Source organism: Myiozetetes cayanensis, unplaced genomic scaffold (genome assembly GCF_022539395.1).
Source record: "Myiozetetes cayanensis isolate MyiCay16 unplaced genomic scaffold, myiCay2020 scf5-8, whole genome shotgun sequence".
Classification (NCBI taxonomy): domain Eukaryota; kingdom Metazoa; phylum Chordata; class Aves; order Passeriformes; family Tyrannidae; genus Myiozetetes; species Myiozetetes cayanensis.
Window position 1 is genome coordinate 92,271,558 of NW_026087742.1, and position 18,051 is coordinate 92,289,608.

Sequence of the window (18,051 nt, forward strand, 5' to 3'; positions counted from 1 at the left end):
CGAACTCTCTGAATCATAAAAAAATTGAGAATGTATTTTTTTATAAATAATACTGTAAGCATACTATTTATTGAATTCCATTAAAGAGTTCTGTTTATAAAACATATTAAATGCTAAAAATGTCTTTTTATAAAACAGAAAATGCAAAGAACCTGAAATGTTATGTATAACTGTGCTGCTTTTTTCATGAAAGTTTGTAAATCACAGTTTAACCATGACTGTCAATTTCTTGAATTAAGCTATGTGCAAACCGACCATAATAGCAGGTCAGGGAAACCAAATCTGTCCTCTAGAAGGAAGTTAGAATCGCAAAACAGATTTATATTTTATGTATCTGATCTGTTGCACAGCAAGATTGTTGAAAATATTTTCGAGATTTGTATTGTTTTGTACAGAATCTAATCCCAATAATGATAGGAAAGTACAAAAGAATGAATTATAATATAATTGAAATAAAATGTTAAAAGATAAAACCGCAATTTCCATGTCCTCAGTTTCACAAGATATGACAGTATAGATTTTATTTCTATTCAATTTAATTAACTAACAAAGCCTATTGCCAAAATATTTTAAGGAAGTCAACGGAAATGAAGAACATAAAAAATTACATATTTTCACATTTATTTGGATAATGAATCACAATTCAAAAAATAGAGAGACAAATGTGACTTCACAAGTCATATGCCAGCTACAGGCTGATTAAGGAGTCAGTCTCATATAGAGAGCACTGTGCTGTTCTATTTTGGAACTTTTGGTGTAGATCACTAGTATGGAAATAAAACAGGTCGACCTCATAATGAGGAATCTAGTCACGAAACAAGATACACCAGAGTTCAGTTCCACATGCAGAATTCCTGCACAGCATTATTAAAGCCTCTTCCCTTCTCTGCATTCTGCTTCCCCTTTGGCAAAGGGAATGCAATGGTAGTTGCCTACCTTGTAGGGATTACTAGAAAGTAAATGAAGTCAGTGTCCATAAGCAAACTGGTCAGACCACTGCCTTTATTTGGTGTGGTGGTTTCTGTAAAAACACCTGCAAATCTTGAATAATTATCTTCTCAAGTTCAAGAATCCTTAATTCTTGTTCATCTTCACTATAAGCCACGTTTTTGATACTTATTCCTTTTTACAGTAGTTATAAGCAATATATGAACAACTATGTCAATGCTTATACACAGCACTGTGAGAAACAGTTTGCCATTTTTCAACCTAAGAAACTGTGTTCTTTAATAGCAGACATTCTGGCAGTGACCATTTTTACAACGTAAGTTGGGGTTTGGGGTTTTTTGTTCGTTTGGGTTGGGCTTTTTTCCTCTTTTTTTCTTTCAACTGTTCTGTCACATGGGATCTGCATTATTTAATCCCCAAATCAGGCACACTGATACAAAGTGTCAGCATCTGCCTAGCTGTATGTGGGGGAAAAAATCCACATAACCCAGGAACTGAAGTGCATATAGGATGATGAACTCTGAGACCTTGTGAAAACAAAGGCCAGATCCAACATAAAAGGAACGTTTTTGTAAGGCAAAGGATAAGGTACTGAACTGAGAGTTGCTGTAACTGAAAGTACTCCCTCCCCTGGCCAAAGCATTTAGCTTACCCGTGCTTCTGCGCCACTGTCTATATGTAATTCATCCTTCTTTGCACGTGACTTTGAGATCTACAACTTCGCAGCACTCTGGAAACCAAAGTAATATTTTATTTTGGTGAAGATATAATAATATATAGGGGATACAAATATTAGCTGCAGTAATGCCTAATACTGAAATGCCTCATCTGTATATTCATATCACAGTGTTACCTTTTTAGCTCAAAGCACTTTGATTAATTGAGCTTCTTACCACCACTCAGGACACGATTTTATTGTTCCCATTTCACAGATAAAAAAATAATGAAATAAGCCCAAACAGTTTCAATAAGAAGACAGCTAAGCTTAAAACAAAAGTTTCTCAAAGCAAGCTTTCCATCTTCATATTCTGTCTTGATACTGCTGTAAAAATATAACCACATTTCAAGTTAATAATTCTTACGATTTTATAGCTAAATATCTTGATACCAGACTTGTGCTGCTTGTCGTAAGTACAGAGAGCCATATGTTATTACTTGACTGTGCAGATCAAAACAAAACTTTGAGAACACAAGTGAGGTGTTTCATTTTGCTATGATTTTTACAGTCTAAATCCACTGTTTCTGGCTTAGTCTTTAAAATATCACAATCATCTGATTGTGATATTTTAAAGAAAACCTTTAGCCAAACCTCCAGTTTGCTGTTGCAACAGCATTCTGGAAAGCACCTTCTCTACATGAGAGCAGTACAATTCAACCAAGCACCCACCCTGTATCAGTGCCCTTCCACAGTGAATGAACTCCTTAATCACCTTCTTGAAGACTGAAAAATTACCCCATATGCTAAACATCCAATTCTTTTTACAAGATTTTACATATGTGCCAAAAAGAGTATTTGCTATGGGAAGTGTATGTCAGAGGGGTGTTTCATGTTGGGCTGTAAGCCAGGCTGCAGTTCTTTCTGCTTGCAGGAGTTTTCCTTTGTGTTAGAATCTTATCTCAGAGCACTGGATATTGTGCATACACAGCCTTATCTATGTCAAAATCCAAAGAAGCCAAATAAATGGGAGGAATGTCTATGGAACCACAATCTCTGAGAAGCCAGAACTCCTATTTTAAGAAAAAGATATTTCACAATACCTTAAAGATCAATTCAAACTGATGTTAAGGAAAGGCTTTTTAAGTGTCTGGGTCTCTGAGTACCTTTAACAGAAATTACTTAGTACCTTCTTTGCCACAGAACATAATTCCTAGCTTGCACTGCTTAATAGTGTATACTGAAAAAGGAATATACCTTGATGCCCCATCCCTGAAGTTGTTCAAGGCCAGGCTGGATGGAGCTCTGAGTAAAGTGGTCTAGTGGAAGGTGTCCCTGCCCATGGCAGGGCCGTTGGAATTAAATGATTTTTAATGTCCTTTCCAACCCAAACCATTCGATGATTCTGTGATTCTACAATTTGCAGGGGCAGATGAATTTTCTTACAATTAAACAACTAAATTTGTTACTGTGAATTACTATCAATTAAGTTCTACTATGTCAGAAAAAGCAGTTCAAAAATACGTTGGGCAGACAACAATTAGGAGTAACCAACAGAAGTGTCCTAAAATTTCTGTGGGGCCATTACTCAAGGACCTGTTTCTGGTTGCAATGCAAAATCCGGCATTGCCATTTGAATCAGACACTGGCAGGGAAGTTATCCTTTGGTTTGCAGTCCCTGGTGCAGCACAAACCCAGAGCGATCTGCGAGTGCCTGGAAGCACTTGCATAGTGAGCGGGAACACCGCGACCGCCGGTGCCCCACAGCACAGCACAGCCCTCTCGGCGGCAGATTTTCCCTGCGGAAACGCGGACCGTCCTCCTCACCCGCGGCGCCGGGAGAGCACAAAGCCTTCCCCTCCCGGCCCGGGGGCGCCGTCCCTGCCCGCCGGCGGCGGCCACACGGGCGGGAGCGGCTCTGCCGCCTCGGGAACGGGAAATCCGGGAGCTGCCGGGCACGGGGAGAGAGGGGGGACGGGGAGAGAGGGACGGGAGAAAGAAGGAGGGGAAGAGGGAGGGAGGGAAGGAAGGAGCGAGGGGGAGAGGGAGAAAAGAAAAGGGAGAGGGAGAGAGGGATGGGGGGCGAGGAGAAAGGAGAGAAGGAGGGGGGCCCAGAGGGAAGAAGGGGGGACAGAGAGGGAGGGAGGGGAGAGAGTGGAGGAGAATAAAGGCGGGCAGAGAGAAGGAGAGGGAGTGAAAGTAGAGGGAGGGATGGGAGAGACGGAGACGGAATGAGGCGTAGGCCTCGCGCCGCCCCCCGCCCCCGCCCGGGCGCCCCGAGCCCGCGCGGCTCCGCCCGCGGTGGGCGGAGCGTCGCGCGCGGCCCCGCCCCGCTCCCTTTGTGCCGGGGCCGCGCGCGAGCCGCAGTCGCCGCCGCTTCCCGCCCGGGCAGCGCGCGCCCGCCCGCCCGCCCGCTCCTTCTCCCCTGCCCCCCCTCCTTCCCATTCCTCCTCGCCGCTCTGCCGCTCGCCATGTCGCTGGGAGCCGGCCCCGAGGCGGGCTTCTCCAGCGAGGAGCTGCTAACCCTGCGCTTCCCCCTGCACCGTGCCTGCCGCGATGGGGATCTGCCCGCTCTGTGCGCGCTGCTCCAGAGCTCGCCCCGCTCCGACCTGGCGGCCGAGGATTCCTTCTACGGCTGGACGCCCATCCACTGGGCCGCGCACTTCGGCAAGGTGGGGCCCGGCTGGGCTCGGCCGGTGGCGGGAGCGGGGGTGGGTGCGGGAACGGGAAGGAGAAGGGGAAGGAGGGCACGATTCCCGCTCGCGCGCAACGCGGCGCCATCTTTGCCCCTTGCAGGCGCCGCCGCCCCCCCCTCCCTTCCCTCACCGCCTCCTGCCGCTCCTCAGGGAATCGGGCGGGACGGCAGCGGACAGCCGCGGCGCTTGGCTCCGTTCCTGCCTCCGCGGTCAGCGAGGCGGGGGTGGGCAGGTCACGGGGCTGGCGGCACCTGCCGTCACCGCATCACTCATCCCTTCCCCGCTGCCGGCGGCAGCCGCCCCCCTCCCTTCCCGGGTGACAGTGGCGGCCTCGCAGCCGGGCTTCCAGACGGTCCCCCGGGCACGGGCACCGGCACCGGGAGCCAATGGCGAGGAGCGGGGCAGGGGGCTCCTCCCACGCTGGTCCCCTCCGGATATCCCCAGCGGGCGCCAGCCATCCGGGCGGGAGGCACCGCCGGGGCGCGACCCCTTCCACACCCCCTCGGATAATCCCCCGTCCCCTCCTTGACCGTCCCCAGTTGACCCCTCTTCCCGGCTCGCTTCGTGCTTTGTCTGCAGGCTCTGGTCATGATCTGTGTCGTCTTCGGGCTCCGCACCTGGAGACTGCTTTGTTGTGGTGCCCGTGTTATGACGACCGGCTCGTTAGGAGTGTGGGGAGAAGGCGCTTGTGCCTGTGAGGCGCTCCTCCCTTGCCTTCAGGATGAAAAATAGATTGTGGTTTATACATACGGAGTTTTTTGTGTTCGCATCCTTGCAGTGCAGAAAAGAGTGAAACATGGGAAGTAGCTCTGCTAACTAACTTCACGTCTTAAAATGAATTAAATCTTAATTTCTTGCTTTTTATATAGGCCTTTCCTGTTTGTGATGCAGTGAGTGTCCCAACCTATGCAAGACTCCAGCCCAGAGGGTTGGGATTTGGTGCTTTTTCCTCGTTGATTTGTCTAGATTTGGAATTCGAGGGGCTTTTGTTCTTGTTCTCCCTCCCATTTCCAGTATACTTCTATTTGTTTATTGGTTGTGTGCCAGAGGAAGAAGATTGATGTACTTAGGCAGTTGTCATGGTTTATAAAAGTACATTAAGAGATGGTTTATATATATTACATTATCTTATGTGCAGTGCTTCTTAGAGAAACGTTTTAGAAGCACAGCTAAGTAGTCCTTCAGTCCTAAAATAAAGCAAAGCAAAACCCCTTAACCCACAAAATCCAAAATGTAAAGCAGTTTTTTACGTGTTCAAAAAGAAGCTAATAATCCACCCTCTGGAAAAACTGGAGTACCTTAAATTTTATTGGGAAGTACACTCATTGAAAATGTGAAGATAGTAATCCATGTTACGGTCTTCTGTTTCCTTTTTACATCTCATAAGAATTTCTTTTTGGTACTGCTTGTGGCAGCCTTGCTTTTACCTTGACAGCGTACATGTTGTATTGGTTTTTTTTTTCTTTAATTATCTTCAGGTCTTTGCCAACCATACTCAGCTGTATGAGTGAGTTTTTGTGTGCATTCCAATTTCTGTTGAAGAGACTTGGAGAAACAGCAAACAAAGGGAACAGGTCATTCTGCAACATGTTGTGCCTTTATTTGTCATATTCAGTCTTAGGTATGGGCAAAATTTGATTGGTGGTGCTATTACATATCAGAGGAAAAAATATGACAAATGAAATGAGACATGGAAAGATGACATAGGTTATAAATGGCTTTTATACAATTTTGTAAATATGTCCTTTCCTAAAATCCTTCAGATCTAGGCAAGTTGAATTTATGGAAGTTATCTGTATCTTTTATAGTCTTGTTAAGTAGTGTTCCTTTCACAGAGCCAAAGATTGTACAAAATATTGAAAAAGTTACAGTAGTGTAATTGAATACCAAATCAGGCTTTGTGTTTCTGTGGCATAGTTACACATTTTACCTTTCACCAGTTAATAGATTGTTGCTAGCAGTGACACAATTGCTGCTTTTAGTGGACTGTCAGGTGCATGTCTTATGTTCTTATTTATGTGTAGGGGTTTTTTTTTTCCGAATTCATTTTCATCAAAGCCAAGTGGAGAGTTCTTCTGTTTCTCAAAGTACCATAGATTTCAAATATTAATTTCTGAAGTGTTTGTTAATAGTTATTGAATAGGAATCTTCCTCTTCACTTCTTTGTTTCTCTAGAATTCATGGAATTTTCACTTGTTTGTTTTTTTTCTTTTTTCTGAAAGAAATTAAATGGTGAGAGAACTTAATGTCTGCCTTTCTGATATAGGGCCATTTAGCAACCTGGTCCACCAAACGTGTTGGTTCTAACTGGAGCTTTGTAGCATGAGAAAACTGATGTAGTTCCTTTCTGGAAGAAGTCCTTGTGGAACAGCTCATAAGCAGTGACATATAAACATGTGTACATGAACAAATAGCAGGAGTCCGGGTTTGGTGAACTTTACTAGAATAAAGATGTTTCTATGCTTTTACCTGTGCACAGGTTGAACATGGAAGATGGCCCTGGCTGTATCAAAAGACAGTACAAAATAATTGTACAGTTAAGTTGTGTACAACTGCATTATTGCACAGAGGTGTAGATGTGCTTCAGTAAGGAAGCAGCAGCAACAGTCAAGTTGGTTATAAATGAATATGCAAAAGAGGAAAGGTAGCGGGGGATACTGATGTAACACTGGGACCAGTAAAAATGGAGTCTCTTAAAACTAGAAATGAAAACACAGTAATCTGGAATAACTTACTCTGAAATTTACTTTTTCAGCTTGCAAGTAATAAATAAAATACCAGCAAATTCAATTGGACATGATAGCTATTAGAAGCAGTGTTTCTGGTTGTAATATCTGGGGTTTTAATGACAGCATGGACCTCCTTTTAGAGTTAGTAGCAAGTGCAAATTTATTTGCTGTGTGGAGTACCTGTGGTGGAGTTTGCATTTTTCAGGACGTTCCCTGACTGCAGAGAAGTGCTTGAATTAATTCCCATTAGAGTTGCTCTATTCTAATTAGAGTTAATTATATAGTGCCCTAAATTACCCTGGCATTCTGTAGGTTTCTGAGATGATGGGTCAGAATGTAGAATTGTTAACAGTCTAAAAAAGCTACCAGAGAGGTAGAAAATGAAAAGTTTGAATAAAAATCAAACTTAACTGTTAATTCACTTTGTTTTGGACTAACCTTAATTTAATTTTTCTTTTTAATCACTTACATGTGAATTTTTATTTTCTCTGACCGCATCTATTTGCTTGTGCTCTTCTGGGGTTTTTTATTTGTTTGTTTGTGTTTTTTTCCCATTTGACTGTTTACATTATAGGAAGCACAATATTGTTAAATATGTTCTGTTTCTTTTGGAACAAAAGTACTACAGATAAAAATGCTCATCTTTTCCTTGACCAGTGTTGTGGCCTGTGCAGGGACCTGTCTTTATTCTTGACCAAATCAATTTAACCTCTGCTTTAAGTTATACAGTGGAAAATATCTGCTCTATTAAATTTTAGGTTATTTAATGAAGGTGGAATTGTGTGTCCTGATATCAAGCATAAATAATCAAGTGAGGTATTGTTTTTTGTCATGTTGACTTTTCCTGCCCATGGATGTAATTAGATTCATACCTCACTCTTCCATAATGTTGGAAGAAGCAGGTTTTTGTTAGAGCCATGTTATAGGAGACCCACGCTTTAGCTTTTAATGGGTTGAAATGTTCATTGTCGAAGCACTGTCAGAGAATGTAAAAAAAAAAAGACAAGCAAGAAAACCCAGCATTTAAAGATGAATTTGTACAACTAATCATGATGTGTAGCCATCTTATAGAACAGATTTAAACAGTGAAAGATAGGGCTAGTGAATGAGTTTCTGGTTTTCTCTTTTCAGTTGATGGGCTGTAACATCTGTCTCATTATGGAATTCTTTCAGCCCGGTGCCTGTGCAGGAAATATTATTCTTTCTTGAAGTTGTAATACTTGTCTGAAAGTGTTTTCAAATTAACTCCATTCAAAGTCTATTGTTTTAAAAACTGGCTGAAATTTGTTTTTATTTGCAGTTGCAGTAGGTGAAGTTCTTGGTGTAGCTGGGGTTTTTTCCCATCACATGACAATAACTAGTGTTACAATTTAAGTAATGATTACTAAGGGTTAACAGCAATATTAGGGGTGCTAACATGTGAACATCAAGGAAAGTCTAAGATTGGCATACACAAAATGTATTTGAGTAGTCTAGTATTAGAATTATGCGTTTGCTTACACCAGTTCTTTGATGTAATTTTTTTTTCCAGGAAAAGTACTTGTTTTCTTTTGCAAAGGTACTTTGTTAATATTGAGGTTTAGTCATTAATACTGCAATATTCCAGTTACCCTTACCCTTACTTCATGCAGTTAGTGAGTTAATGGTACCTCCATGTCCAGCCTGAACTTCATTACAGTCCAAAAAAAGTACTTTTGTATATCCTGAAGGATAGGGTTCATATGTGTTTGTTTGAACTATATAAGGGAAAGAAACAATTGAAGTTCACAATATATTTGCAAAACTAGTATTATTAATTACAGTGGTTGGTACTGTTACCTTATATATGTAATTCAGCAAGATCAGGAATTTACAGGTTAAAAGAGGGAGAAAGAAAGGCTGACATACAGAAACAGACAAATGTAATCCTGCTGTTGATGTTTCTATCTGAACCAGACTGCAAACCCACATTTGGGTGCTTTTTAATTGTTGCTTTATGGACCAACTACTCCACAACTGTGATATGGCTGATGTTTCCTTTAAATGTGAGAGGCTGAGAGACCCACAGATTTTTGGTTTATATGAACTAATGCCTTGAGCCAGTGTGGGATTATTATGTGTGTGTGCAGTGGTGTTTGTTTTCTAACCGCAATTAATGGATGCCTAGACTAAACTGTTTATTTCAGCATAGTGCATTCCTTTTCCTTTCAACAAGAAGACAATGTTGCTGTGTGACAGGAAAGGAGCGTTGTTTTGACTGCTTTTGCTAGTTGAGGTCACTGTGGCTGTGGTTTGCCTAGTTTCTACAAATGAGATGTTATGAACATTTAAAAATAGTATCTGGTTATCTGACGCTTCTGGTTAGTATGTTGGGAAAATAAAAGAATGTAATGGGACAAAATACTGCAATATTTTTTTAAAAAAGAGATTTTCTTTTTTATTACCACAAACATGCAACCTGTTTTGTTTTTAACAGCTCCTCATCTGTAATAACAGGAAATGGTGGGAGAAATGTATTCCTTTTATAGACTTAGCGTACTAGATATTTTTAAGAATTAAGTTTTCGTTACTAATCGTCTGTCACTCCAGGAAAACATTAAAGAAATGCAAAATCTTGTGTTTTTCTGATTTACCTTTCTCTAAACTCTTCTGAGAGTACATCTGTGTATCTCCTAACAATGTTCTTGTTTTGGCAAATGTTACCTAATAATGTCTGCTTAGTGTAATTTTTTTTTTGCCTTCTTAACAAAAGTGAGCCAAATAGCTCTTGTAGTTAGGTCTGAAGTATTTATGTCCTCTTTTCCCTTTTCCTGAAAAGAAGTGTGGAATTCAGTTTTGGGAGTGGGAAGTACTTTTGAGATATAGTCTATAGCCAAAGAAGGGAAGAGTCAAGGAGGAGGGGGATATCCTAAATTTCGTATTCTCTCTTGTTTTGCACCCATGTAGTCTAACTAGGAAGTTTAGCTTTTATTGGGTTTATGTATTTATTTAGCAAATGCTAATGGTCATAGCACATCTGTGTAACATTTTTTGTTTCATTCCCTCATGTCTTTAAAGCTGGAGTGCCTAATGCAGTTAGTAAGAGCTGGAGCTTCTGTAAATGCCAGTACAACCCGTTTTGCTCAAACACCAGCCCACATTGCTGCTTTTGGAGGACATCCACAGTGCCTGAATTGGTTGATCCAAGTGGGGGCCAACATAAACAAACAGGTATGGATTCACATGTATTTCACCTATGCATATAGTTTTGGAAGAAGTGTCTTGATCCCTTTCTATGACATATGTGATCCTTACATTAACATACAGATACTTTATTTTTAACATCAGCTGAAGTCAAATGACTTAATTGTCAGCTATAGACCTTTTATATTACAGTAGAGATAGGACTAATAAATGTCCTTTAAACCTCTAGGGGTTTGGAGGACATTTGTTTTAGGAATTGATATCTTTCTGCTTCTTGAACAAAATGGTAATGCTGCTTTGGTATTGGCAGCATTAGCAAATATTCTGATATTGTAGTGCTGCTTTAGGGGCAAGACAGGAGACTAGTGAGGAACATAATGCATACTAAATATGCTAAGAATTGGAAAATTCACCATTACCTACACAACCATGAGACCCTTGTGGTGCTTCATGATTTAGTCATACATTTAACTAGTAAGGTCTACTGTGGTTTATTTTAAGGTGCACATGGGTTTGGGTTTTTTTCTTCTTCGATTATTTCCAAAGCTTTTCTAGTAACTTCTTGAAAATAGTTCAGAAACATGTACTTTACTAACAAAGAATGAATGGATGACTTAAATTTTTTTTTACTATAATTTTTTGTTACTTTTACTGGGAGTATGTTATTTATTTGGTAGCAGAGAGTGCATAAAATATAACAAAATACCTGTAAAGGACTGCTGTACTCTGGTACAGTAACAGAATTGGGTGCTTAAAATCGATTATATTTTTAAAGAAAATGTTTGAAGTACTGAGTGATTCTATTATGTATGCTGGGCATACATAACATATATCTTTTTAATAGTAATAAAAAGTGTTTTTAATAATATTCTATGAGAGTAATTAATACTACAGCATGTGCTGTTATTGAAAGCTGTGGTATAGCACAGCATCTGTAAAACATCTGGCCTGTTAAATGTTATATCATACTTTTCTTAAAGTATTTAATGGCCAGACTTTGTTTTACATGCAGTAGAGTTAAGCTAAGTCTGCTGTAGAACTTAAACACTTGCATTTCTAGAGTTTGGTTCTTTTTTTTTTTAAAGCTATGCAAAAATAAGAAATGGGGAAGTTTGTGTTGAGTTTTCAGAAAAGAAGGCTGGTGCATTGAGAACAGCTGTGAGACACCAGGAGAATTGTAGAAACAATGAAGGTGACTGGATGCAGAGGCTATAGATCGCATCTTCTCCTTGATACCTGACAAAAGTAACTTATGCAATAAGTTATTGCTGCATAGTGGTAGAATCTTCAGAAGAGAAAATACAAGAACTATAAATGCATCTGGAGACCAGGTAAGAATGTAAAGAAACGGTGATTAGAGAGGAAACATGGCATGCACAGAATAAAGATGTACAAATAACTGCTAAATGAGAAGAGAAGAATGAATGAAAATGAATGAATGAGAAGAATGAAAGTTTCCAGCTATGAGGATAAAGAGAAGAACTGACCAGTGAGGTTGAAATGGAGTTGAAGAACAAGCTTGCTGTCCCGGAACATGATGGGGGGAAAAAAAGTCACATGTAGTGAGTGAGGCTGTAGCAAAGAAGAAAGTAGCAGCTAGCCCCCAGAAGAAGAGAAGAGAGTGGAGAGATCTCTCCATGGGCTGAGGGCAACATACTGACTGTAAAAGAAAGCAGAAGGCAGTCTAATATGCAGTTAAAATTGGCAGGAAACTCATCCCAGCTTAAAGAAGTCACCAAGGCAAGCCAGTGGCTTAGGAGTCTATATATTAGTGACCATTTGTCACCAGAGCAAATGGTCCTCCACAGGAGGAAGAGTACTTTGGTTCTCGAGTTCAGATAGTGATGGTATTATCTTATAGGCTTCTAAGGACAGACTTAGGTACTGACAGGCCAAGGGCACAACAGAGATGGGTACTGAGAGTTTATGCTGTGGGCATCTTGTGTGTTGTTAATGGCAGGATCAAGTTACACTTGAATGTAGTAGCTTTTTTTTGCCCCCACAAAATACTGATTGAACATACAGTAAGAGGCATTTCAGACTCAGTTTGATAAAGTAAGGTACCTCTAGTTAATTTAAAATGGTAGTAGAAAAAAGAATGTCTCTCAAGTTGTTTGTTAGGATGCAAACTGGTCAATCACACTGGTTTCACATGCATGAGCACTGAAAGCTAGGCAGTGTGCCTTGGTGATAGCTAAGGCAGAAAACATCCCACAGATAGTTGGATATGTGGCTATGTAAAGCACAATGCATGCTTTGCTCTCCCAAGTGCCTTCAGCTATTTATTAAATTGCAGTCAAATTCTACTACTCTTGTTTGATTTCAGTTCCTTAAATGATCTTGGTTCCTTATTTAACTTACAAGCACCTTCAGGTGATCATCTAGGGCTTCCACGCACACTTTTGAGCTTTTGGAGCACTATTTCCTGATGTGTATTTTGTTTATTCCTTCCAGCTCGCTGACTGATGCTGTACTCCAAACAGACATAGTCACTGGCTAATGCTTGTGTGAGGACAAGTGTTCCATGGACACTGGATACAAAACACATGCTGAGAAAGATCTGGGAATACTTGATATTTAAACTAGTAAACTTTCCTTCCAAACTGACTCCCGGTCATTGGCTACAGACTAACCCATCACTTCTGGAAAAAGAAAAGGATAGCTTCTGACAAGGAATCCACTCGAGTCTCTCAGTTTTAACGTAAACCTCCGGTACTCAGTAGAATTTGCATGCTTGCTTTCTCATATCTGCCCTGAGGTATTGTATTGTAGCCCATGCTGCCTGTCCTAAACTTTAGGAAAACTTAAAAATGTCTTATCTCCTTGCTGGTGACAGCTGCCCAGGACACTTCTGAGGCAGCAGCAGTGAAGGACAAATGCTGAAAAGTGCTTGTCCCAGTTGTCCTTTGCTCCCTGGATAAGTTCTTTGAGTATATCCTGTGATGCCTAGCCCTCTTATATAACTGTATGTGTTGGCTAGAACCATCTCTGTGATCAGTGGGCAGTTCTTCCCTCCCCCAGGATCACCATAAAAAATGCACAGGAGGAAAGCTGAAGTGCCAAGCAATGATCTGACTGTTTTTACCCAGCAGTGAACCCAAAAGAATGTCCTACTGTTTGGGTTTGTTTTTTTTTTATTTCAGTGGGCAGTGCCTGCTAATAGTTCCTAGTAATGTGACTCAAGATCTGCATTTGGCTGCCTGCCCGCTCTAGGTTACTGTCATAGTACAAAGCAATTAATTATGTTGCTACTTTTTTTTGAGTATTTTTTTCTGTTTTATCCTTGTCACAATGCAGATTGATTCTGGGCTGTTGGACATATTAACACCAGATAATCATGACTACTGTTTGATTTAGAAGACTATTAACTTCATTTAAATACTTTTTTCCCCTCTAGCCTCAGCCTATTAAACATGTCTATTGTATGTTGCCTGTGTTGATTGGCCAAAAAGTTTTGTGTGGCCTGTCATAAAGAGAAGGGAAAGAAATACTGCATCCTTACAGGTGATGCAGCTTAATTTTCATGTAGTCAGTTATCACGTGGCAGATTTAGGAGGCTTAGATTCCCTATACTAGCGAGAACTGTAAACGTGCTGATATCCTTGGTGGGGAGGGAAAAAAACCCCACTCATTCTTTTAGTGTGTTATAGTTTTGTATTTTGAACAACAACTTGGACTAAATCCAGATAGGAATATTCCACCAGTTCTCATTTGCACTCAAAATTCAGAAGGAGAAACAATTACAAATTCAAAGCGTTTGTAGTAAAGAATGAGGAAAAGTTACTCTGTTCTTTATTTTCTACTTCCTATCTTCAGGAAGGGTAGGGTGCTGGGTCTAAAACATCAGAGTAGCTTCTGGGAATATGATCATCTGATAGAACTTAAAATTCAGTCAGTTGAGTTAAGGAATGGAGTTGGTTTGTTTCTTATCAGGTAAAATAGTGCTTCTGTGTCTCAGTGAGATATCATTGGAAGTGTTTTAGAAGTGCTTGCACATTGTTGAGGTTTAGCCTCAGTAGACAGCTGAGCACCACACAACCACCTCCTTGTTCCTCCATTCAGAGAGTTGAGGGGGAGAATCAGAAGGGAAGTGTGAGAAAACTCATGGGTTGAGATAAAGACAATTTAACAGGTAAAAAAAAAAGGAAGAAAAGAAAAACAAATCCAAGAAAATCAAGTGATGATAAAACATTTTTAAAAATCTCACACCACAACCAAAAAAGCTTAGTTGCTCACCACTAGCTGGCTGATGCCCAGCCAGTGCCCAAGCAATGGCAGCCCTGGTGAACTTCTCCCCGCCACCTGCCCCAACTTCTCTTGCTGAGCATGATGTCATATGGTACAGGATAACCCTCTGGTCAGTTTGGGTCAGTGGTCCCAGCTGTGCCATGTCCCAGCCCACTCCTAGCTAAAACTTTATATTTGTGGCCAGAGCTGTGTTTTTAGCACACCAAAACACCTTACTAGCTCTTCTGAAGAAAATTAACTCTATGCCAGCTAAAACGGTACAAATATTTGAAAGTTTTCAGTGGAAATGTGTGTGGGAGCTTTTTATTTTAAAAATAAATATCTGCAGTGAAGTTGGTTTTGGTTAGGGGTTTTTTTTGTTTGGGTTTGGTTTTTGGTGGGTTTTTTGGTTGTTTGGGGTTTTTTTGGTTTGGTTTGGGTTTTGTTTGTTGTTTTTTGTTTGTTTTTTTATAAATGGAAGGTGTGTAAAAGTACCAGTGAGTGAAATTAACTGAATCATATCCAAACCAAGGGAACTTTGGGTCCCAAAGGGACCCAGAAAGGGAAAAAGGGAAAGAGAGGGAAAGTAGAGTAAAAAATGGCTTTGGAATGAACTGAAAAAATACCCACATCTAAAAGAGGCCTGGGAATAAGCAGTGAGCTTATGAAAAGTATTTAATCAGTAGAGGAAATGTCTTCTGAGGTTAAGCAGCATAGTGAGGAATTGCAAACTGATTAGTCAAGCTGAGATAGATGTACTGATTAAAGCAAAAAAAGCAGAAGACTCTTCAGCCACATAAATAAAAATATAGTAAAGAAGGAAGCCAGATACCTATTCAGTGAAATGAAATAGAAGTCAAAGGTAATCTAGTCATGACCCTGAGGTAGAGAAGACTGCCCTTGTCTTTGTGAAAGGATAGCCATGCTTCTCCAGGGGAGAGGGAGGTGTTCATCAGGGACTTGCAAAAAATGTGTGTCTAATTCTTCGTGACTTTTTGTCATTTCTTCAGGAGTACTGTACAAAAAATACTTAATTTCCACAGAAGTAAACGTGTTATCTTGAATGCTAAATTAATGAAACTTAATTGACATTTCTGCTTATTTATTTATAACACAACTTCTAGATTGTGAGACAAGTTTGTGGTTTGTGTAGTTGGTGCAGTGTTAGAAGAGAAGGGTAAATGGGACCTTGACAAGTTCTGCTCTTTGTATGAAAGGCCAATATTGATGCTCCCCTTCCTGCAATATTACTACAAAAGGGATTATATCAGATTGAAGCACATAGGGGAAGTGTGAACAATTTAAAGGATTATTAGGTATTGAGAAGGATAATTAAGAATTTGTAGAGCCCTTCAAAATAACTTCTTTTGCTCCACATAGCCAAAAAAATATGAAAATGTGCCGGCAAGCTAGACCCTGAACTGCTCTCAGAAGCTTCTTGGGAAAAACTGTTTCTCTTGTTTTTATTTGGTCACATTGATTCCAGTTGTTGAATCAAAACAGAATTCTTTTGATGCTCATACAGAGTAATTTTCTTTTTGGATGCATTGAAAAATAAGTAAATTTAAATACCGTTTTTCAGTGGCGTATAACTTTTTTCTTGTAATCCAGAGAAAATTTTTTAGCAGAGCTAGGAGGCTAGTTCAGAAACTGTTTCAATGCCCCTTAGGAGAATGTCAAAAGAAGATAATAGTAGTGATGGCTGAAATTTAGGTGCTGTAATTAAAAGGAATGCTATGAAAATCTAAATCTGTCATTTTCTAAGTACTTTCTCAATTCCTTAGCTTTAGACACACATGGTTTTCTGGGCCAGTGATTGAAAGAAGTCCTTCTCAAGACATGTATTCTCTTCTGTGATAGTAATGTTTTTCTGCTTGGTGATGGAATCTTATAGCTGCTACAAGCTTAGCTCCTGCTATTACAGTGGTGAAGAGTCCTTTTGCAAAGGTCCTTGCTCATCCTTTTTGTGTTTCCTCACAGCAAGACTTCATAATGCAGTTCTCTAGGTCTTACTGTGGACAGTATGCTGGTTTTATGGGGCTAGTAGAGATTTTTGTCATCTTTATCACATGCATGGCTAGTAGTTGATCTGACTTTCCCTAAACTGAACCTCTTTTATCTTAGGGTTGGTTTTGTAAATACTAATGCTGAGCACAAGAGGCTAATTGCTTCTTTTCTGCACTTTTACCTCTTCAACAAAAAGGGAGGGAAGGGGCAGGTTGGGGAAAAAAAATAATAACAGAATGATGGATGAAAGACAGCTTCCATGATCAGAGAACTTTTTACACTAGGAAGAAAATTTTTCAAGATAAACTAGTGTCAAATGAATTTACCTTTATGATAATTAATGTAATTGTATCCTCTATTAAACTTCTCTGTCTTCCTGTTACTTCAGAAAAACTTAGGAGAAATTACATAAACTTCATTGGAAAGCAGTCTTCTATCCATCAGCCACAGACAGCCATTTTGGAAGGAGGGCTGTATGGCTCTTTTATAATCTCTAAGGAATTTTCTGCTCTTTTCTGTCTCCAAGCTTTGTCAGCCTCAGCAAGTTTCCTTAGTTTATAAGAGAGTAAACTTTGTTTGGTACCATTATTGTTCCCTGCTGGGTGTGATAGGTAGTTCACTGTTTGGCTGAATATCTACCTTAAGCACTGGTAAACTGGCTTTACTCAGTGAATTTGTAACTCATTATAAAAATAATTTACCATGAAATAAAATTGGCAAATTGGAAATTGAGAGTATATAACACATAATCCAAAATTCATTTTCAAGTTATATTTACATGGTCTAAAAGATGTGATTAAACTTCTCAAAAGCTTAGCAGAGAGTTGAAAACGTTGGTACCTTCTGTCTATCAAGGTGGTAGTATAATCATATTTTGAATATAATGACGTTTCAAATAGGGCTTAAGTGTAACCAGTACTGTAGAGTTAGGCATGAACACTGTTGTGTGTAAAGACTGGTGAGTCAGTAAGGTGCTGTGTGAATTTAATATAGCTAGTGTTGATATTTTAATAAAAGGAACAGGGAAGCAGAACCGAGGCACATACAGTTAGAACATGTTTAATATTAGTCAAATAGACCAGTGAAGTCCATCAGAAGTTTGGAGAGAAAGAAAGAGGATGGGGAAGAAAACAAAAAAATCTTTGCTATCCACTGGAAGTGTTAAGGATTGTGATGATTAAATCATGTTAACAAACCAGTAACAACATTTACTTGCTACTTCAAGGCAATGTTTCATTACAGATTCTTCTCTGTTGTTTTTAATACTGGTGGTTAATTGCAAGTACTGCATTTCCTCTGCAGCCTGTAGATCACAGTGCATGGAATTTACTTGCTGCTTGCTTGGATTTGTAAAATTGCTGTAGATTCTCCCTGTTGTGAAGACAATTGGTAGGAAGAATTTGCCTGAAAAGCCTCCCAGTATGTTTACTCATAATGCAAAAAGACTAAATGATTGGATGTGCTGGTTAATACTAATGGAATGTAAATGCACAAAGAAATTCAGAAAAGACAAGTATATAGGATGTGGGTTCATATTTATATCTTGGGAGAGATCTGGCCTGTCCTGTGAATGCTGGGCATCCTTCTGTTACAGTAGAGTTCTGCGTACATACTCCTCTCCTCCTGC

General features: G+C 40.0%; 1 protein-coding gene across 2 annotated transcripts in view; it reads left to right on the top strand.

Moving 5' to 3' along the window:
- Nucleotides 1–3,969: 3,969 nt before the first annotated feature.
- Nucleotides 3,970–18,051, top strand: part of ANKRD10 (ankyrin repeat domain 10) — a 37,686-nt gene continuing 23,604 nt past the window's right edge. Inside the window, exons 1-2 of one of the 2 annotated variants that reach the window (XM_050331411.1) lie at nt 3,970–4,275; nt 10,065–10,217. In XM_050331411.1, coding sequence (XP_050187368.1) covers nt 4,075–4,275; nt 10,065–10,217 — 354 coding nt within the window. In that variant the 5' untranslated portion in view covers nt 3,970–4,074. The remainder of the gene's footprint in view (nt 4,276–10,064; nt 10,218–18,051) is intronic. The other variant, XM_050331410.1, reaches the window with a different exon arrangement.